Source organism: Myodes glareolus, chromosome 12 (genome assembly GCF_982192425.1).
Source record: "Myodes glareolus chromosome 12, mMyoGla1.1, whole genome shotgun sequence".
Lineage (NCBI taxonomy): Eukaryota > Metazoa > Chordata > Mammalia > Rodentia > Cricetidae > Myodes > Myodes glareolus.
In genome coordinates this window covers 35,008,734-35,032,386 of record NC_142037.1, presented here as the reverse complement: position 1 = coordinate 35,032,386, position 23,653 = coordinate 35,008,734, and the positions used below count along the sequence as shown (strand labels likewise).

The 23,653-nt window shown below is 44.0% G+C and overlaps 1 protein-coding gene across 4 annotated transcripts in view; it reads right to left on the bottom strand.

Moving 5' to 3' along the window:
- Nucleotides 1-20,048, bottom strand: part of Loxl2 (lysyl oxidase like 2) — an 86,907-nt gene extending 66,859 nt beyond the window's left edge. For 2 of the 4 annotated variants that reach the window (XM_087912196.1, XM_087912197.1), the window contains exon 1: nucleotides 19,922-20,048. In XM_087912196.1, coding sequence (XP_087768322.1) covers nucleotides 19,922-19,959 — 38 coding nt within the window. In that variant the 5' untranslated portion in view covers nucleotides 19,960-20,048. Of the gene's footprint in view, nucleotides 1-19,460; nucleotides 19,621-19,921 lie in introns of those variants that run through there. The other 2 variants (XM_087912199.1, XM_087912198.1) reach the window with 2 other exon arrangements.
- Between the last annotated feature and the right edge of the window lie 3,605 nt (nucleotides 20,049-23,653).

The window sequence follows — 23,653 nt, the reverse complement described above, 5'->3', positions numbered from 1 at the left end:
ACATCCTTCTCAGGTGAGGCCGGGCTCTGAGTGAACAGAACTGTTCTTGGCTGTGACAGATGTGACTCTGACAGCCTAGCTTGGTGTGCCCCTAGGACATCAGTGAAAGCCCAAGGGCTGAACTCTACAAACCTAGGTGACCTGACTCTGAATTCTGGAGTTTTGCTTTGTCTTGTCTTGTTTTTGTCTTTGACGCTTCCCCCTTGGTTTTCTGAGATGGCTCTGTGTAGCCCAGGCTAGCCTAGAACTAGAAACTCTCTTACCACCGCCTCCTGAACGCTGACGTGTATCCCTATACCCAGCTCTCTGTGCTTTCTCTCTTTTTGAAAATTAAGAAAGTCAGTGACCTGACAAAGGTCAAGCTGAGCAATTTGTAGTTACTGCATTAAAACACAAACACACACCCAACACACACACACACAAACCCAACACACACATACACACACACACACACACACACACACTCCTATGTTTCTCAATATAGGAGTTATCTCCTCATTCATAATTTCAGCTACCCATCCTCAGTTTCGTGGGAAAACAGTAAGCGGAAAATTCTAAGAATAATTTGTTCTTAAATTCTGCAGCTATCTCAAGTAATGGGATGCAATCTCATGCTGACCTATGCCACGCCCCCTCTACCCAGGATGACAATCAGCTCTTGGTACACCGTACCTTGTATCGTGGCTGTCTACACCACCCACCCATCCATTAATCAGTCAGCAGATTTGTCTCATCACGGCTCTGATATGGGACCCCTCACAGCAGGCAGTAGCTGTGTTCAGGTAACCATTGTTTCAGTATCGACGGCCTCAAAGCACAAGAGCACAGAGGCTGAAAGCTCAGATAGGAAAAACAAAAGCCACAATGTGCTTCCTCAGGAAAGAGAAGACTCACAAGCTGTGGTGCTGAAAATCTTTCACAAAATATGAAGGCGGAAAAAAGTTGAACCAGAACCGTGAACACCAGAATGGTAAGATGCTTGGAGAAAGAGGGTCCTAGTTAGGTTTGTTCCTATGGCTGTGATCAGAACCAACTTGGGGAGAAAAGGATTTATTTGGCTTACACCTCCCAGGTCACTCTCCATCACTGAGGCAGGAGCCAAAGCAGAAGTCGTGGAGGGGTGTTGCTTACTGACTTGCTTCTCATGGCTTGCTCAGTGGGCTTTCTTATATGTCCCAGGCTGCCAGCACAGGGATGGGACCACCCACAGTGAGCTGGACCCTGGCTACATCAGTCATTAATTAGGAAAATGCCCTACAGACATGCCACACGGCAATCATACGGAGGTGATTTCTTGATAGATTTCCTCTTTCCAGAGGAGTCTAGCTTGTATCAAGTTGACCCAAGTCAAGCAGCACAAAGAGAAAAAGCAGAGGATTCGTTGAAGTTGTATTTCAGTGTACTGTCATAATTTTTATTTCATTATGTGCTGTGACTCTCTAACCAGGTGTGGCAGTTTGAATTGGCCCCCATGAGCTCACAGGGGAGCGGCACTATTGGGAGGTGTGGTCTTGTTGAAGTAGGTGTGGCCTTGATGAAGGAAGTGTGTCACTGGGGGCAGATTTTGAGGTCTCCTTTGCTCAAGCTCCACTCAGTGTGACACTTAAGAGTCCACTTCCTGGTGCCTGCAAGCCGTAGGACTCAGTCCACTTCCTGTTGCCTTCTGACTAAGCTGCAGCCAACACCATGTCTGCCCACATGCCGCCATGATGATAATGGACTGTATCTCTGAAATCGTAAGACACCCAAAATAAATGCTTTCTTTATAAGAGTTGTTGTGGTCACAGTGTCTCTTCACAGCAACAGAAACCCTAAGACACCAGGCTTAATTTATAAATTAAATTTCATCATTAGAATACATCTAAAGGGGAAGAGAGCATTATCTATGTAGGAATCTGTGCTACCTCTGGCCTTGCACACCTACTGAGGGCCGTCTTCATCTGAGGGCAAGCTGGCACTCTCTAGGCTGTTCAACCTTTTGATACTGTCATCTCCAAACGGTCTGGGCTGCTCATAGCTCTCATGGGATACACACAACCTGTGGGCTGCAGGTCGGACAGGCACTGGTGTGAAGTCATCAACAATGGTTTTTTTTCCCAAAAAGGAAATCAAGGGACAGAGGCTCAGTAAGTTAGGCCGTCCTGGTGGGAGTAGAAGGCAGGGATCCAAATGTGGGTGACCAGGTGGCCAAGGCTATGCCCTGCCCTGTGCTCTGTGGCCCTGTCCCCACTTCAAGGGTTCCAGATCCTCTAATCTTCTTCCAAAAAGAGATGGGGGAAATGTGATCTTGTAATTTAAAAAAGAGAACTCTTAATTTCTGGTTTTGGGTGTCTATAGACAGCTACACCCAGTTCCCCAGACTTCATGGGTGTGTTCCTATGCAGTGCCACATCTTCCCTAGAAAGGGGGCTCTTGCTTCTTCACTTCTTCGGCTCCACATTTATATGTCCAATTCAGCTACTTCTCTCTCCTCTTAAAAATAATCTTAATGCACTTTCCCCTCTCTGTTGGGAAAGTTATCCATATTGATGATAAAGATCTGAGCAAATGACAACTGGTGAAAGGAAGAAAGAAAATAAGTCACACAGCTGTTGGGTCCTTTGCCATCAAATCTGCACAATGCTCGTTCTTCCGTCTTTCCTCTGTGTCTATGGCCTTGGAAAAATTTGAATCACTGAGCATGCCTATGGACCCCATACTAGAGGAAGGAGAAGGAATACCATGAATCTGAAAAACTCTAGGGTACATAACAAGTTCAAGACCAGCCTGAGGTATATAATGAAACGCTGTGTCAAAAAGCCAAGGGTTGGGAACATAGCCCAGTGGTAGAGTGTTTGCCTATAATGTGCAGGTCACTGGGTTCAATCCCAGCACTGGGGACTGAGAACCAACAGGAATCTTTCCCTACATATTGCTTGGAAAATGAGATCTCTCTCTCTCTCTCTCTCTCTCTCTCTCTCTCTCTCTCTCGCTCTCTCTCTCTCTCTCTCTCTCACACACACACACACACACACACACACACACGCCCTCCGTATATGGTGTGGGAGGGTCTTTTTCTATGTGTTGCTTTCATTGGTTAAATAAAGAGACTGCCTTGGCCTTTTGATACGGAAGCAGCTTAGATAGGCAGAATAGACAGAACAGAATCTTGGGAAAAAGAAAGCAGAGTCAGGCAGACGCCATGGCTCTCCTCTCCAAGACGGATGCTGGTTAGACTCATGCCAGTAAGCCACAGTCAAGTGGCAATACACATTAATGGAGATGGGTTAAATTAATAGGTGAGAGTTAGCTAATAAGAGGCTAGATATAATGAGCCAGGCAGTGTTTGAATGAATACAGTTTCCGTGTAATTATTTCGGGTGTAAGCTAGCAGGGAGCGAGGCGGCGGGAAGTGGCCAGCTCTTCCTTTTATCCTACATGTGTAGACCAGGCTGATCTTGATTTTACAGAGAGCTACTTGTCTTTGTTTTCCAAGTGCTAGGATTAAAGGTGTGCACCCACCATGCCCACCTTGAAAAGTGCTTTTTAAGGCAGAGAGTGGTCCATATAGAGTTCTATGATAGCCAAGGCTACATAGAGAGACCCTGTCTCAAAAATATACACACACACCACACCACACAAAACTCTGTCATTTAATTGAATAGTATACAGCAGACATTATGTCTAATTTTTCTTTTATATAGTTATTATTTATTATTGTGACGATTAATCTTGATGATGAACTGGACTGGATTGAGAGACACCTAAGAATTTAGTAAGGATCACTTCTGCTTGAATGTATGTGGGGTGTCTAGAAAGGATGACTTTAAGTGGGGGAGTTGAGTGATATAGTAGGTTGTCCCCTGGATGAAGGACAGGCATTATCTGCTTCCTGGCCACAATGCATGATGGTCTTCTCTGCCATACCCTCCTCACCATGATGTACTGACACCTCTGAAATCATGAACCAAAACAAACCTTTCTTCTCTGAAGTGGTTTTTCATAGCTGGAAAGATGGCTCAGTGGTTAGGAGCACTGACTGCTCTTCTAGAGGACTAGGGTTCAATTTCCAGCACCCACGCAGCAACACAACTGTCTGTAATTTCAGGGGACCCAACACCATGGCAAAACACCAATGTACATAAAATAAGAATAAAGTTGATTTTCTCTAGTATTTTTCCAGAGTGACAGCAAATTACAATTATAGAGCATTCAGTCATCCAGAGGGACTATAATTCTGCTTCTAAATCTCTTTGCCACTGTATACATTGTTGGAATGAAAACCCATATTGCTGAAATGTTACACAACCTTGGGATGCATTCCTAAAAATAAACTAGCGAGGCAAAAAAGTCTATAAAAAAAGCCAACACTTCTGCAAAATACACTAAGGCTTCGGTGAGTTTCCACTGTGGTCAGCAGTACAGAGGTTTCCCTGCACTGATATGCAAACATAATCTTTTGCTTTAATTAGCACTACTTTGGCTACCTAGACTCTTTCTTTGGAGATCATGTCTTTGTGCCTTTTTTTTCCCTTTCTCATTTTTTCATTGTTTTGTATAATTCATCCCTAAGTGGGCATCTAACCAACCCACAAGAGGGTAAAATTCCAGGCATCCCAGAAGACCAAACACCCAAAGTAGTGGAGCTACGCGGATCCCATGACTCTAGGCTTCTCTTTACTCCAAACAGAAGTGATTGTTTCTTGCCTTATGACACCTGAACATAAACCAACATGACAGATTCCCCATCTGCTTCTCCAGATATATGGAGACATCTGGAAGGATGGGAGCACCTCTGTCTTCTTCAGACCTGCTCCATCAGCTCCTGCCAGAGGAGGTCAGGAAAGGACTTAAGGGTAGTTCAGAGCACTTGCTGCTCTTGCAGAAAACCCAAGTTCAATTCCTACATCCATATCAGGTGGCTCAAAACCATGTGCAATTCTAGCTCCAAAGGGTTTGATGCCCTTTTCTGGCCTCTGAAGGTGCACACACACACACACACGGAAACAGAGAAAGGGAAAGAGAGGGAGAGGAAGAAAGAGAGAGAAAAACTAAAATAAAAAATAAGATTAATTAAAAGAAAAAAGAAGAGTTAGGGATGTTACAGGCACCAAAAGTGCTTGCTGTGTCCTACAATTGGTAAACAGTTTTAGTAATGTAGCAGGATACAAGGTTAACTCAAAAAAATCAGTAGCCCTCCTATATACAGATGATATTCAGACTGAAAAAGAAATCAGAGAAACATCATCCTTTACAATAGCCACAAATAATATAAAATATCTTGGAGTAACTCTAACCAAACAAGTGAAGGACCTGTATGACAAGAACTTTAAATCTTTGAAGAAATCGAAGAAGACATCAGAAAATGGAAAGATTTCCCATGCTCTTGGACAGGAAGGATTGACACAGTAAAAATGGCAATCTTACCAAAAACAATCTACAGATTCAATGCAATACCCGTCCAAATTCCAGAAAATTCTTCACAGACCTTGAAAGAACAATATTAAACTTCACATGGAAAAACAAAAAACTCAGGATAGCCAAAACAGTTTTGTGCAAAAAAAGAATTTCTAGAGGTATCACAGTCCGTGACTTCACACTCTACTACAGAGCTACAGTACTGAAAATAGCCTGGTATCAGCATAAAAACAGACAAGAGGACCATGGAATCAAATCAAAGACCTGGATATTAATCCACACATGTATGAAAACCTGACTTTTGACAAAGAAGCTAAAAATGTAAAATAGAAAAAGAAAGCATATTATACAAGTGGTGCTGGCATAAATGGATATCAACTTGGAGAAGAATAAAAATAGATCCATATCTAGCACCATGTACAAAACTCAAGTCCAAATGGATCAAAGACCTCAACATAAAACCAACTATACTGAACCTCGTGGAAGAGAAAGTGGAAAATAACCTTGAACACACTGGCACAGGAGATCACTTCCTAAATGTAACCCCAGTAGCACAGACACTAAAAGAAACAATAAATGGGACCCCCTGAAACTGAGAGGCTTCTGTAAAGCAAAAAACATGGTCAACAAGACAAAATGCAGCCTACAGAATGGGAAAAGATCTTCACTAACCCCACATCTGACAGAGGACTGATGTCCAAAAAATACACAAAGAACTCAAGAAACCAGTCATCAAAAGAACAAATAATCCAATAAAAAATGGAGTGCAGACCTAAACAGAGAACTCTCAACAGAAGGTTCTCAAATGGTCAAAAGACACTTAAGGAAATGTTCAACTTTGTTAGCCATCAGAGAACTGCAAACCAAAACAACTCTGAGATACCATCTTACACCAATCAGAATGGCCAAGATCAAAAACACTGATGACAGCTTATGCTGGAGAGGATGTGGAGTAAGGGGAACACTCCTTCACTGTTGGTGGAAGTGCAAACTTGTACAGCCACTTTTGAAATCAGTATGGTGGTTTCTCAGAAAATTAGGAATCAAATCTACCTTAAGACCAAGCAATTTCACACTTGGACATATACCCAAAGGATGCTCAATCATACCGTAAGGACATTTGCTCAACTATGTTCATAGCAGCATTATTTGCAATAGCCAGAACCTGTAAACACCCTAGATGCCCCTCAACTGAAGAATAAATAAGGAAAATGTGGTACATTTACACAATGTAGTACAACTCAACTGCAAAAAATCATGACATCTTAAAATCTGCAGGCAAATGAGTGGAACTATAAAAAACCATACTGAGTGAGGTAACCCAGATCCAGGAAGACAAATATAATATGTACTCACTCATAAGCGGATATTAGACATAAAGCAAAGGATAACCAATCCACAACCCCAGAGAGCCTAAACAACAAAGAAGACCCTAAGAGAGACATACATGGATCCACCTGGAAGGAGAAAAAGAAAAAGACAAGATCTCCTGAGGAAATTGGGAGCGTGGGGAGCCGTGGGGAGGGTGGAAGGGGAGTGGGGAGGAAGGAAGGGGAGTGGGGAAAATGTATAGCTCAATAAAAACAATAACAATAGCGCTTGCTGCGAAAGCAAGAGGAGTTGAGTTCACATCCAGATTAGCCACATAAAAGCTGGGCATGGCTGTGTGTGTTTGTAACCCAAGCATTAGATATGGAGACGGGTGGATTCTGGGTCCTCGCTGACCAACCAGCCTAGCCTAGACAGAGGGCTTCAAGTTCAGCTACAGACTCTGTCTCCAAAGAACAAAACAACAGAAGGAGACATCCAATGTCTTTCGCTGGCCTCAGCATCAATGTGTGTGGGCATTTTGTAGCACAACATATACCATGGGGTGGGAGAGAAGGGAGAGGGAAGAGAGACAAAGAAGAGAGAGGTGGGGGAGGGAGCCTCATCTCTACACTACTACTGGACGAGTAGTCAGACAACAAGAGTACTATTCTCAGCATCCCTCTGAACTCCTGAGGTGTCTCTCTGTAGCCAGAGTCTCAGAACACTCCACAGCAGAGAAGTTGCATTATAGACATCGTGGAAATTCTGGAATCTCTGGACTGTGAGCAGAGGGTGTCCGCCAACTATGTCAGCTGGCCACAGAAGATGATTGCAGAGACTCTGCAGCTTGGTCCACGCGTCCTGAGATCATGCAGGCCGGAGCAGGTGGGGGGCGGGTTTGTCCCATATGTCCTTCTTTGAAGAATAGCCTACTGACTATAACTTGAGTGACACCTGGGAACTTTGCAACAGAGGCTCTTAATGACTCATCAGGTGGAGCGCCGGAAAGGGTCAACAGAGGGCTGTGAGCAACATGACTAAGGACTGAGGTAGCTGCCTAACAGAGTCAAAAACATTGTTGCTTATCAGAAAGTGATACATTTTGTTCCCAGTATTTTCTCACTGGCTTGCAACTAAGCAGTTAAGGATATTTTTACATTACATTTAATCTATTTGAGAATATAATGTCCACTAAGCCCCCCTGACGGGAGGCGCTGGGCTACAAGGGCCGTCTCACTCTCATTTATATGTCTAGTAATATTTGTTTTGAAAAGACTAAGTGCTCCAATGCTTGGTGCATATAAATTAATTGCTATTTTTTTTTCATGACAAATGGTTCCTTTGGTCAAGACATAGGAGCCCTCTTCATCTAAGCTATTCTGCTTCTATGTCTGTTTATTTAATCTACTCTTGCTTTGGGAATCCATTTGCTTGGACTGTCAGTTCATCTTTCCATTCTGTCTGTGTCCTCATAGGTTAAGGATATTTATTATGGGTATGATTTTATTGGGTCTTCTTTTTAAATCAGCTAGCCTGTGTTTAATTAGAGAATTAAGGCTATTTACATCCAGGGCTACGAGTGAGACACACATCCACCTACACACTTGATCCTCACATTTTGTTGACATTTTTCCTTAGTAGTGTTGGTCGATTTTGTTTTTCTTTCTCTTTTATTTTGAAGATTTGAGGATTTGTTTTATTGGTAATGCCTGAGCCTTTCCTACTTTTCATTGGTAGATTTGATGTTTTTAGTGGAATTTATACATAATTTTTTGGTCTATTAAACCAGAAGCAAACTTTATTCCAGAAAAAGAAATCGCTATAGAGCACATAAAGTTTATGAGCTATGGCTGTGACCACAGCCAGAGATCAGACTTCTGTAGTTGTGGCAATGGGTGGTTTCCTAATTATCCCCACTTTTTGCCATTTTTTTGATTGAACTATAATTTTTCTGTGCTCCCATCCCTTCCTGCCCCTCCCCTTTATACCCTCCCCCATTACCCCCATGCTCCCAATTTATTCAGGAGATCTTATCTTTTTCTCTTTCCTATATAGACTCATGTATGTGTCTCTCAAAGGATGTGGGGTAAGGGGAACGTTCTTCCATTGCTGGTGGGAGCGCAAAATTGTACAGCCATTTTAGAAATCAGTATGGTGATTTCTCAGAAAATTAGGAAACAATCTACCTCAAGACTCAGCAATACCACTATTTGGTATATACCCAAAGGGTTTTCAATCATACCACAAGGACATGTGTTCAACTCTGTTCACAGCAGCATTATTTGTAGTAGTAAGAACCTGGAAACAACCTAGATGCCCTCAACTGAAGAATGGATAAAGAAAATGTGGTACATTTACACAATGGAGTACTACTCAGCAATAAAAAATAATGACATCTTGAAATTTGAAGGCAAATAGATGGATCTAGAAAAAAAAAAACATATTGAGTGAGAGAACCCAGGCTCATAAAAACAAATATAATATGTACTCACTCATAAATGACTTCTAGACAAAAAGAAAAGAAAATCCAACCTACAGTCCACAACCCCAGACAGCCTAGACAACAAAGAGGACCCTAAGAATTCATACATATTCTCTAATGATGGTGTTTATCACATTTTTCTCTTCTTGGTATAGAATTCTTTCTACCACCTTCTATAATTGTGGTCTACTAGTTATGAAAGCTTTTAGCTTAGGCTTGTCGTGGAAGATCCTTACTTCTCCCTTGATTGTGAGGGACAGCCTTGTTGGGTATAATAGTCTTGGTAATTATTTTCTTTCAGTGCCTAAATATCTCATTACAGGCCCTTTTGGTATTCTGAGGAACTGTTCGTCTAGGAAGTTTGCCTTTCTCTGTTCCTTGGCATTTCTGTTGAGTATATTGTAAAAAAAAAAAAAAAAAGTGTTTTATTGTTCTGTCCTTCCAACAATTTTACTATAATTTGTCACAGCGAAGTACCAAGGGTTTGAATGTTTCCTGTACTTAGGTGTTCAAGTTTTCACTAAGATTTGGAAATTGATCTGCTTTTATCTTATTGGATGAGTTTTCTATGCCCCCAGCCTGAAACTCTTCTTCAGGCAAACCAGCAAGCCAGATATTTGATCTTTTAAGGGTACCCCAAAGCTCTCACATGGTCTCTTATTTTTCTTTCTTTCCATCTGTTATTAACTTATTTAAAGTCTTGTCTTCAAGTGTGTTATTTTTTTCTTCTATCTGATCTAGTCTGTCGCTGAAGACATCAACTGATTTTTCTGATTTTTTTATTTTTATTTTTATTTTCTCATTCCTGACTTTCTATCTTGTTCTCTTTTTATTTCCTCTGTCTTGACTACGCATATGGTCAAATGTCTTCTTCAGACCCTACAGTGCCTTATTATGTCACAAACCTGCTAATCACATTGTCTCTTGATGCACTGAGCACTTTTGAATTTGCTGTTCCATATTTCATCTTCTTTGAAATCTTTGGAATCAGTTACTAAAAAGTTGGGAGCATTGGAGGCGTCATTTTTCTTCTTTTTTTTTTTTGGATTACTTCTAGGTTAAGAACTTCATCTGCTGGGATGGGTATCTTTTTTAGGTTTATGTGACAGCTTTCTTAGTGACTTTCTTTTGGCAATGTGTCTTGAGGAGACCCTATCCTGGGCTTCATCCAAGTGGGATTTCCTGCTCATGCCATACTCGAGGCTACCCTTCCAGCATGTTTTTCCCATATACACTGACCTGGCGGCTGAGCTAAAGCCAGAAAGCGGCATGATACATTTTCCTGTGTGTGGGACCATGTGGGCCAGATCCAACTTTATACAGGCATCAAGAGATACACCCCATTGGTAAAGGTGCCCGAAAGGTGATTCAAAGGGTGGAAAGCAGAAACCAAAAATAATACAGATAGATAGATAGATAGATAGATAGATAGATAGATAGATAGATAGATAGATAAGCTGGACGAAGTAAGCACAAAATTAACCAGAAGAGAAAAAGAAGGGTACTATACATTAATAAAGGGAATAATTAATAAGTAAGTCATTTTACTATTTTTAACCACTGAACCATCTCTCCAATTGGTCCTCTGTAAATTCGCTCCTCGAGTCTGCCCTTTGTGTCTGTCCCCATCATTAATTTCTACCTGAGATAATGAGGCACAGCAGGAAATAAGCGCCTTAAATCTCTAGCTATGGAACACAGTAAAAAACAAAGCACAAGACAAAAAAACCTCTATCATTCAAGAAAATCAAAACTTTCTTCCACGTCTGTTTAGGTTTCATTAAACGTTATTATAAAACAAGAAAAGGTGTACAGATATAAACTAGGGCTCTCGTACGAGCTATGTGGAAAATGTGGAACTGGTGGTACCCTGTGTCTGGGTATGCCATGGGTACCTGATGTGGGTGTGGATAAATCTCATCCCCCTTGGAAATGGATGCTCTGGACCATAGCTCCCTTCCCAGAGTGCACTTCTTCCATAAAGCCTAGGCAGTAACTACTGTTTTGGCAATAGTAATATTAACCCCCAGCCATGCAGAGATGAGGGGAAATACATCACATAAAATCATAAACTGCATCTGGACATTGTACTCTTTGGCTTTGCCAAACTGTTCTTGTGGAAACTGCTATTTGTCTGACCCTCATATCTGTCCCCTCCCACAACGAGGGCTCACGGTCCTCCTAAAAGAGATTTCTGTAGGCCCCTGACTTTATGAGACTATGTGTGACTCTATGTGGCTATGTGTGATTCAATATGATTGTGTGTGACTATATGTGACTGTGTGATTCTATGTGATTGTGTGTGACTTTATGTGACTCTATTGACTGTTATTCTATGTGACTGTGACTGTATGTGACTGTGTGATTCTATGTGACCGTGTGTAACTATATGTAATTGTATATGACTATATATGACTGTGTATGATTCTATGTGATTGCATGTGACTGTATGTGACTGTGTGTGACTGTCATGACTGAGTGTGACTCTATGTAACTATATGTGGCTGTTTCTGATTCTGTGTGATTGTGTGTGACTGTATGTGACTATGTGACTGTGTTATTCTATGTGATTGTGTGTGACTGTATGTGACTGTCATGACTGTGTGTGACTTTATGTTACTATATGTGACTGTATGTGACTCTGTGTGTGTGTGACTGTATGTGACTCTGTGATTGTGTGTGACTCTATGTGACTGTGTGTTATTCTACGTGACTGTGTGTTATTCTATGTGATTGTGTGACTGTGTGTGACTTGTTTCTGGCCTCCCAGGTCACTGGTCAGATTACCTATTTCTCTCAACATATTTTTTTAAAAGATTTTTAATTTTTTAAATTTTATGTGCATGGGTATTTTCCGGCATATGTATTTGTGCACCATGCGTGTGTCTGGTGCCGATAGAGGTCAGAGGTGGGCATTAGATCCCCTGGAACTGGAGTTACAGACAGCTGTGAGCTGCTATGTGGGTGGTTGCTGGGAACTGGACCCGGCTTCTTAGGAAGAGCAGCAAGTGCTCTTAATTGCTGAGCCATTTTCTCAGCCCATATCTGTATGTCTGTGTTCTGGAGCACCCATTCTTATCCTGCTGCCCCCATACAAAGCATGGTCTAGACAATCATGGGAGACACCCTTACCATGGGAGAGCACGTGGCCCATGCTCCTGCTGCTCCTGAGGGTCGGAGCTCAGCAGAACTCTGTCACCAATTGGAATATTTTATTTGATATCTCTAGAGATTAGATCAGGGACTGAGGTGAGGACTGTCTCCTTCACTGAACTGGGATTCCTGCTGAGGCCAATAGGAGCGATGAAGAGTCTTGGCCCAAGGCCAAGACTACATTTCCGAGTGATGTTCTTAGGGCTGTTTCTAGCTCCCTTCCAGGAGGGAGGCTATCTTGGGCAGATGAGGTACCTTCAGAACATGAGGGAAGTCCTTGTGAATACCTCAGACACAGATGGAGACTTTTAGACACCAGACTGGTCCAGGCCTGATTCATTTTGCCCCTGGCCTGGTCCTGAATTCCACTTCAGTCCCGTCTATTTCTGGTCACACAGATGGAATGCTCAGTGCTCAGTGAGGTGGTGAGAAGGTAGTTATACAGAGCTGAATATTTTTCAGCCTTCAAAATGAGGGCTTTGTGGGCATAATTTGTTGTGACTAGTCAGGGTTCCCCACAGCCCACCTTGGGCTTGGGGTGAACTCTAACTTTGACCAGGATGTTCCCTGGGGAGGCTGAAGGAACAATTTCAAACACTTTCAAATGTGCTTACTGGAAACTCATAGACTGGATGAAAAGGCAAAACCTCCTATCAACCACGACTAACATGGAGGGGCTAGGGAGACGGCTCAGTGGGTAAGGTGCTTCTTACACAAGCATAAGAATCAGAATTCAGATCCTCGGTGCCCATGGGCACAGCAGCCTGGGTCTGTAACCCTGGCACTTGGGGAAGGAGCCCAGGGCCCTATGCTCAGTCAGCCTAGCTGACATTGTGAACTACAGGCTCGGTAAGAAATACGGTCTGAAAAAAAATAAGGCATAGAAAGAATTGAGAAAGGCATTCCAACGTCAACTTCTGGCTTCTACATTGCAGTTGCATTGGTGAGCACTCCTGCATACATGTGTGCATACATGTAAAACACACACATAACAACGAAGTGTCACATCCCATCTGTCCAGTATGGTCTTCACAGTGAAGGGACAGGGAAACTCACAATCAGATGTAAAGACCATACAGAAACTCACAAGGCAAGGATGCACACTGGGTTCAAAGAGCCAACCTGCATCACTCAGGGAAAAGGGAAGCATGAACTTGCACACAAGACAATACTAAGAAGAACAGAATGTTGGCACCCAAGAGTAGCCTCGGATTCTGCAAATAGAGAAGAGTAATAGAGTCCTTGGGGTGACACAAAAAGTCTAAAGTATCCAGAGTAGTGACTGGCTCATACATAGCCAATGCTCATACATAGCCTCTAAGGGCGATGACCAATATAATCTCAAATTGGGAAGAATCTAGGTAAAATCCAGGAGGGGTATCATTCCTTTTGTATTACATTTTTAAAATTAGTTTTGTGTTTATGTACAGGTGTGTGTATAGGTGCATATATATGTGATAGAGCATATATATATTATGTAATGTGTGTGTGTGTGTGTGTGTGTGTGTGTGTGTGTGTTGAGGTCAGACGTCAACCTTGGGTGGTGTTTCTCAAGGATCCATCCATATTGGGTTTTGAGATACAATTGCTCACTGACCTGTAGCTACTTTTCAAGTAGCCTAAAGTGGCTGGTCAATGAGTCCCAGATATTCATCTGTCTCTGTCACCATTATCCTGTGCCTAACTTACCATGCCCAACTTTGTACATGGTTTCACAAGATTATGGGATCATAGGGGTTTTAGTATTCATATGGCCTCCTATCAACCACTAACATGTCACGAGGGAAACAGGTTTTATCATCCTACACACGCACACACACACACACACACACACACACACACACACTTGCACACACACCATATCTTAGAACTCATCTTGGAACTAATCAGACTGGTCTGACTTTCCATGCCTCTTGGAAGGAGATGGAAGTTCATAAAAAGTAGGGAGAGATGAGACTGAGGGCCAGGATGATATACAGACTTAGGAAGTAATCCAGGTTTGTTGGGAATCAACAAGCCTGGTGTCCCCAGGGATGAAACTGACTTCGTGCTAATCCCTTAGCATGGAGTGCTCAGGGTTAGTCTAGATGGACATACAATTATGGAGAGGCTCAGAGAGTTGGGGTGAGCTGAGTGTGTTAGGTGGGAGATGATGGATGTCCTAGCATGGGGAGTACACAAGTCATTTTTTTTTTCTGAGATGACCCATCAGAAGTGGTGAGGGGGACAGCCCGTTGACTCATTCCCTAAGTGACAGCATCCCAAGGATCTTTATCTAAGAGAAGGCCTGACTATCAACCTGAGACTCAGACTTGGCTTTGTACACTTTGGGCATCTCCAGGAGCTGCCAGACCAAGCTTTTGTCTGCAGGGTCTGGGAGGCACAACTTGGTCCAACGGTCCAATGTTTCAGTCTTGGGCTCTTTACAGGACAGCCAAATCCAGAGGGACCAATCACAGGCCTCACAAGCAGAAGCCACAGCCACATCTTCGGCTCTCCTGGACGTGACTGAGTATGCTAGAGTAGCGTACTGTGCTGAAACTGGTTAAAAAACCGCAGACCTGGGATTGTGCTGCTCATGGCTTGGCTCCTATGAGAGAGAACCCAGGGAGCATCAGCAACAGGCACCAACTGCCACATCAGCGAAGCTGGCTGGGCTCGGCTGCACAAAGCCAGCTGGTACCAAGACTCCAGCGCTCACTCAGGATAATGGCATCTACAGGGTAGTGGCATGGACCCAGAGGCCGGAAAGTTCTCATTTGTACTGAGCAGGACAGACTTTCTCAGCTACCAACATTAGCGCTAATCAGAAGTCTTCTCCTAAGCTGGATTCTGATATCCTCCTGTATTTTAAGTCACAGCCAGGCTCCCAGTGCCAACTTTAGCAAGCCTCTACCCTCTTTAGCATCACAAGAACTAACACCAGCTTGCTGCCCAGAGTTCTGGCCATAGGGAATTGCATTCATCTGTTTCTACCTGCTTTCACAATCATCTGCCTCTGGTCCTGCCATTCCCTAGAAGACCACACATCTTCCATCTCATGAACACCACACTCCTATTGAAGGATGTACCCACCTATGCACATTTTCAAAACTCCTGAGAAACCAGGTCAGCAAGATGGTTCAGCAGATGAAAGCGCTTGCCAGCAACAAGGTTCGTGACCTTAGTTTCAATCCCCAGTACCCACATGGTGGAAGAGGAGAACGGACTCCTGAAAGTTGTCCTCTGATTTTCACATGTGCACAGTGGCATGTGCATGCACACACAAACATAAAATACAATAGTTTTTAACTCCTAAGAAAGTTACTAAAAATATTAGAATCAGTGAATGAGTTCTTCAAGGTCATGCAAGATCAACATCCAAAACAATGTAATTTGTTTATACTTTCTTTAAATTTGTATTTATTTATTTTTGATTGTGTGTCTCTGTGTCTGTATGTGCACATGAGTGAAGTCCCTGTGAAGGACAAAGGAAGGAGTCAGGTCCCCTGGAGGTAGTGTTATATGCCACTGTGAACCACGTGGGTGTTAGGAACCAAATTCTTGCTCTCTACCAGCATACTACAAGGTCTTAACTGCTGAGTTGTCTCTCCAGCCCCTTCTACCTGCTTTTCATGAGTAAACTAAAAATAAAATGGAGAAGAAATCCATTTACAACAGCATCCAAAGGAATAAAATTCTGGAAATAAGTTCAACAAAAGAAGCACAGATGTTATGCCCTGAAAATATAAGACATTGTTGAAAGACGTTTAAGAGCATCTCAATAAATGGCAGAACATCCCATGCTCATGGACTGAAAGGCTTACTTTTTAAAAATGAGCCTACTCCCCTTGTTGACCTATATATCTGACACAGTGCTGATCATAGCTGACTTCTTTGTGGACATTGATGAGCTAACCAATTCTAAAACACATATGAAATTGGAAGAGATCCAGAATCAAGACAGCTCTGAATAGAACACAGTTAAAGACACATGCGCACACTCTAGTTTCAAGCACACTAACAGCCAAGATGTGGGGCTTAAAGACAGACACAGGGCAACAGCACAGAACTGAGAATCCCTGAGCACATGTGGATGAGAGTGCTAAGACTATTGGGTGCCTTTTCAAAGAGTCATGCTGGGCATAGGGATGCAGAATACCCGAAATGAGAAGTCCTTTCTTCCCACACTTCTTGCCGAGCAAGGAGGATCCCAACCTATAGTAATAAGATGTAAAATGACTTAACATTGCATTTAAGAAGCAAATAAACATAAGTGATGAAAATCCAAATACCAAAACACTCTGGTGCTACCAACCCTCATTAGGCAGAAGCAAAATAAACTAAGATATCTTGAAACTGGAGACTCTAGTGGGGAGGCAGAGTCCTCTTCTTTTTTCTGTCATAGGAGTTAGGGACATTAGTATGAAAGATGCCAGCACTCAAAATACCCATGTGATGCTCAAACTCAAAGACCAGTGATTGTCCTCTCCCAAATTCTCCTCTGAGGCCTTTGTTTTTTCTAGAAACCAGATACGGTCATTTCCTTCATCCTACTTTTAGACCAAGAAGCCAGAGAAGGGTAAGGAGGGTGCTGACTAGCTGAACAAGGCATGTGTCTTCAGCCTGGAAAAGAACACTGCTTTCCTGCAGCAAATCCACACTTCCTCCCTTGGTAGCTCATCATCTCAAGCTCCAAAAGGCCAATTCCCAAATGATTCCAAAGGGTCTTTTGACAGAAAGTGATAAACTCCAGGTGCAGTGGGCTAAGGGGTCCCCTTCAGGGAGCTGCTGGCACGCCATGCTGATAATTCTCGAAGATTGTTCACCTTTCTCCAAGGAATTGCCCAGCAACCAGCTATGTTGCAAAGACAATGTCTGCGTTTGCAAGTTTCCTAAAAGGCAAAATGAAGCAAACACTACCCATCTTTAGTGGGACTTTGTAGAAAGCAGACGGAAAGTAACTTGGAAGCTATATCATAAATAGGAGTGTAACACATCATACAAGGCAAGAGGATACAGTTCAACTCCAGACATCAGGAGAAAGCTGAGGGGAAAATAGAACATAGACTGGGTAATAGATGATAGGAAAGACTCTGTGTTCACGTTCTTGAGAGTAAGAATAACGTCACAGTGATCTAACATTTCCAGGATTGTGCTGATCTATGCACACACATGGATAAAATCATATGACGTCAAGATTTACTTTTAAAAACAGAGAAAAGAAAAAAAAAAAGGCCATAATGTAACTGGGACAAAATGTTGGAACGAACGAGAAGAACACCGCTCTTCAAAATTCTCTCAGGAAGGGGCATATCTGAACGCCTTCGGCACGGAAGAACTTAAACAAACAATGTAGAATTTTCTAGACATCAGTCAGCTTTCTGAGGATCACATCCACAGCCCAGAAAATCCACTTCCCTCGCAAAGCTCTTTCCAACTAGTCATCCAGGGGTCAGAGGTTAGGAAAGAGGCCAGGAGACACTCCCAGCGGGGAAGGAGAGAAATAGATGAAAGTACCCTAGGAGAATATTCAGGGAAGCTTCAAGCTGCCAGGCTCTCACGTGGGCTTCATCCTTAGAGCTGTATTTTATTCTCCGTGTTGCCACGGAATATATAAGTGATTTTACTTTTGAACACAAAGGTTACAGGGGAAATAAAAAACAAATACAGGCCACTGAGACCAAGCCTCCTTAGGGATAGCCAGGCATCCGTCAGGGACTCTGGGGTTTCACACATATGAGTTTAACAGATGTCCCAAGGACTAAAGGGAAGGATAAGGGAAAAGTAAAGACTAGAAAGAAGTAGAAGTTATAATTCTCTCCGAGGTAAGGTCAGTCCAGTGAATCAAGCTCTTATGTGTGAAGAGACCCAGGAAATGGGTGCATCCTCCCTCAAGCCAGTCCCTGGTCAATTAAGTACACAAGTCACCATGCCTTACTGATTCTCCAAAGATGACAAATGGGCTTACCCACAGAATGTGGTAATGTGAGGGAGAGCTCCAGCTAAGAGACCGAGGCTCGAGTCCTCAACACTAAACCAGAACTACTGAACTTCAGCACTTGGATGTGTGGGGGGGAGGGAGAGGGAAGTATCCACTGAGCTGATTTGAGCATCTCTTCAACTCCAAGGACTTGGGAGATTAAAATCTGGGCTTGTCCAGCGTGGTGCATCTCTCATCGGAACCTGAGGTATCCTAAAAACATTGGGTAACTCAATTCCCCTCCATGCAGCTGCACCCCTCCACCGTGCATTCCGTTTCGTTGTAATTGGTTGGTTGGTGGTTAGTTGGTTGGGAGGTTCTTAGTATTCTTTGTCGCAGCAGGACAGGGAGGGATGAGGAGAAAGGAATGTTTAGTTCAATTATTTCTGTCGGGGCTGAATAGAGTCACTTTAGTCTGGTCACTGCACCCTAGGGCTCCAGGACTTGGGGAAAGGGGAGAACGACGACACCAGTAGGGAGTTAGGGTAGGAAAGAGAGACCAAAAATAGATCTGCGTGTTTGTGGTGCAGGTTTTTTCCTACTGCTCAGTCTCTCCTGGATAAGGGTGATAGAGGTTCCCAGGGAGACTTGGGAATGAAAATTTGGCCCGAGGACCTTTCTCCTGCTCTGTTCAGGAAGATCAGGTTCTCTCGTTAGAGTCTTTCTAGCAGGCTGGGTAGAGAACCCAGTTATAAGCTGTGCGCTCTATAGCTGCTGGGCACTAGGTCCCACGATGCCCAAAACCAAAGTAACAGTCAAACTTTAGTGTCCAACCTGCCCCCTCCCCACCACAAGCTCCGTATCTCAAAGCCAGAACTGTGGCCACTGGCCAGATTCCCCATCCCCACTCTGTACCCTCCAAGGCTTCCAGTGTGCACCCCAAGGCTCCATGCTCGGTCCGGGAGCGCCCAGGGTTCCCAGGAGCCAACCACCCAGCTCCTGGGTAAATCGACCGCCTCCCGGGACGCCCCTAAGGTGGGACTGGGCGAGGCTGCTGACATGGGGAGCGGGGTAGGGGGACCTGTCAGCCCGCACGTCCTCCTGCATTCCTGGCGGGAGCTGGCCCAGGGGAGGAGGAAGAGAGGGGATGGAGCCTGCGTGCTCGCCTTAGCCTGGGAACAGCGAGAGAAAGAGGGTGAAAGTTTGCTCTCTTACTTGGCAACAGGGCTCCGTGGTGGCCAGCCTGGGACTGGGCTCTCAGTTGTGGCCCCTCTCCACGCCGATCGCCGAGGACCCCTCCGAGAAGCGAGGGGAAATGTGGGCAGGAGCGGACTACAGTTCTGGGCAGGATTTCGCCCGCCCGGGGCTTTTAAAGAAAAACTCGCCGCAAACCCCTCCCCCGACCCCCGCTCGCCCCGAAGGCGGCCTCCAATTTAGCCCGGCCTCCACCCTTTGTTGAACTTCCTAGGCTTATCCCGGGAAGGAGGGGTAGCGGCCGGGAAATGGGGGGTAAAACGGCGCGGGTTGGCGCTGGCTGCTCTGGGGACCGCGCGTTCCAGAGAGCGCACTTTTCTCCAGAAGATTCCGCACCCTCCAGCATCCCAGCCCCGCGTTCAATTCCTCCAGGGTATGATGGTTTACCAGCTTTAAGGCCGGCGTTGAATTTAGCCCCTTACCTGAAAACTGAAAGTTGAAACCAGAAGCTCTCATTCATCTCACTCTGGTTTCTCGTCCCTTCTCTGGTAGCCGATTCTGAACAACTAAACCTTAACCGCTCGCTGCGCAGCCGAAGACGTCTGTACACTGAAGAAAGAAAAAAAAAAAAATGAGACTAGAGCGGGAAAAGAAGCCAGTCGCTGGAATCTGGCTGAAGTTGAAAACTTTATCACAACTGATAAAATTGGAATTACCAATGGGAATAGTGCTGAGCTTCCTAAAGGTTTCTCAAGCAAGTAAGAGGTTAAAGATAAAGTAAAGATAGGTGAAGCTACTGTAGAGCCCTGTATCTAAATAATGTCCCTCACAAACCACCTAGCAGTTCTGTTTACACACGGAAATTCTTTCATGGTAAGGACTGTACTCAAACCAACTCACATAGTTTCAATTTGTCAACTAAACGCTAAATTTTGCTTAAGTTTTAAATCTTGTAAATGGCATCCTTTGAGAGCAATGCAGTTTAGAGAGCCCCAGGATCATCTATGGGGCCATGGTGAGGTACCTAAAGAACACACTTAAAGTTTTTTTTTTTTTGTGTGTGTGTGTGTGTGTGTTGGGGGCCAGAGGTCAACTTCTGGAGTCTTACTAAATCTCCATATATTTTCCTTTTTTAAAATAAAGTTCTTTGAGAAGTTCATGCACACATACAAGGTACATCGATTGCATTGGCTCCCTGTTCTTCTCCCTAACTCCTCCCAGATCCATCCCCCATCTCCCTAGATTCATTCTCTCTTTGACAAATAAAATTTAACCCAATGAGCTCAATTGATGCTGCCCTTATATGCATGGGTGTGGGGCGACCCACTAGAGCATGGCTGACCTCCAAAAAAAAATTAACAAAAATTGACCCTCCCTTCCCTGGAAGCCATCAACTCTCTCAATAGGTCCTCAGCTAGGGTTAGGGTTTAATGGTGACTACCTAGTTCTTATGTAGGTCTTGTGCAAGCTAACACAGCTGCTGCAGTGGTCCTGCAGTATCCAGAAGACCTTGTTTCACCCAGCCCTTCCTGACCTCTGACTCATAATCTACCCTCTCTTTTTAGATATTCCCTGAGCTTTGATGAGGAGGGCATATGAGATAGATATCCCACTTATGACTGAGCACTCCACAGATATTTATTCTCTGCACTCTGACCAGTTGTGAGTTTCTGGGTTAACTGCCATCCACCCCACAAAGAAGCTTCTCTTATGAGGCCTAAGAGTTATACTGATCTATGGGTATAGAGATATGAATGGCAAGGCCAGTTTGCTACAGCAAAATGACAGTAGTAGGTTCACCCCTGGGGCCTATGAGCTCCCCAATTATGGGTTCTTGGCAATATTTACAGTACCAGGTATGAGTTTTCTCCTGCGGAATGGGTCATAGATCCAATCAAAAGCAGTTGGTTTCTCCATATCATTTGTGCCACTATTACCCCTACCCATAGACATATCTTATCAGACCTTGTCATTGTAGCTTTCAGGGTTCACAGCTGGATAAGACTGTTGTTGGCTTTTCTCCCTGGGCAGCCCGCATAGACACCAAGCCATCAGGGAGGAAGCTTCATAGTCAGTACCAGCTTGAGTCTTACGGATCTCCTGACTAAAGAATGTGGTGTCTTCCGCAACAAGGTCTTATCACTTCACTGGGGCTCATATGAGAGACTTTTCCTGGGGAGATAAGACACACACACAAGACGTGGTCCACGAGCAGGGACCAACAGAACCAAGGATGAGTTCATCAGCTGAAGTTGTCCCAGGAGTCAGGGCCGCCTTTCTCAGTGTGGCTGAATGACTGGCTGCAACTCAGGCCAAAAATGTATACCCAGGCAGGGTACAGTCAGGCAGGTCACAGCTAAACCAAACAGCTTGGGCTGATTCAACCAAGCTCATTGGAGTGAAGACATGTACAAGGGCCCATGGAGATGTCTCAGGAAGAGGAAGCCTGAAGACTGATACAAATGCTGGGCTCTCTTCCTGCTCTCTAAGACCTTGATAACACTGTTTTTTTTTTGTATTCCCTTAGCATTCCAAGACCAGTTCACATTCACTTGCAATGGGCCCTTAGGGTGTGGTTCCAAGGTTACTTTCAGTCTCACTGTTTGTCATGGAATGATGGCCCAGGACCTGTTCTACTACCCTGCCTGACCTCTATAAAATGGTTCCATTACATAGATGATGCAAGAATGCTAACTTCTGGGTGTTTTATAGATTTTAGAAAACATCTAATGTTTGGGGAGTAATTGACACGTTGCCTTCAAAGTTCAGTGTGTTGATGCTGTGTCTCCTCCACGGATCTCCTTCTCGGCCTATTCCCCTGTTGCCAAAGCAGTAGGTGCTTGATGTAGTTTCTAGAGAAAATAAACAGATGTTTCAGGCAGCATCTAAGAGACATACAGGTGCACCTGAAGGGATGAAGATGGAAAATAGCCACACAAGATGCAAGGGCCTGCCGCACTTGTAAATTTCTCGAGAGCATTACGGCCTGATAAGCCACGTGGAATACCTGACCGTGTTAAGACTTCTACAGCAGCAGTGTCTGTAAATGTAAAAGAACTTCAGGTATATTTAGATTCCTGGGATGTTGGTGCATTTCCGTACCCTACCTTACCCAAGTTGTGTGTCCTCTGTATAACTTGACCAAGATGTGGGATTAGGACAGAAAGTGTCCAGAGATGTTTGAGCCAGCTAAGGTCCTTGTAAGACAGGCCGAATAGCCATGTGTTCAATTATTCCAGCAGGGACAACAGATCCAAATGACACATACATAGTTCAACATGGCCCCTAAGGGACTGACAAACAGATTGTCTGGGGTCTATGCCTATCAGTGAGAGATGCAACTATACCCTCACCTGTGAGGCCTCTCACAAGCATTTCTAGGCAAGCAAGCAACAGGTAAAGCCACCAGCAAGGGTCTCACCCGACTGAGTGTTAAGTCTGGGGACCCACAGTGTTACCAATGACTTGGATAAGTAATCATTCCCCCAACACTGGTGTGCAGAACGGGGCTGAAGACAAAGTCAATGGTTCCTCCACCTACCTTATAATCAGGCTAGCACTGGGTTAACCAAAAAGAAGGATGTGTTATTAAAACGTCAACAAGGGAGCTGGAGAGGGCTGAGCAGGTAAGAGTGCTTACTGCTCTCCTAGGGGATCAGAGTTCAGTTCTCAGCACCCTCAGCTCACAAACACCTGTAACCCCAGCTCTAGGGAATTCCTCTAACCTCCACTGACATCCGCACCCACATGTGCATAGCATATACAAACATACAAAGACATAATTATTATTAAATAACAACAGAAAAAAAACCAGCTAAAAAGCTTAAGTAGAGGGGGTTCCCTGCATTGGTGGGAAGGAGCATGCCACAGGTTACAAGGTTATAACATAGTTAGATAAAAGCCCCAGCACCAGAAGTGAGTTACTTCTATACTTGGCCAGGGAGGCCCCTGAGGCCTCATAAACCATGAAAAATATGTCCACTCTTGTCAGCAGCGTTCTAGAACTAGACAGACAGCCGCTATTGCTGAAGACACCATGTACTTTGTTTACAGAACACGGGAAAACATCTGGGATTGAGCTGGCTTTCACGGTGTCTCATGCAAGTGTTACATGGTCTGCTGCAGGAAAGACCGTCAATAACAGTCCTGCTCAGCCATGAATCTTGTGTGTTGCAGTACTGAGACGCCAGGCAAACTGCCCCTGCTTGTACAGT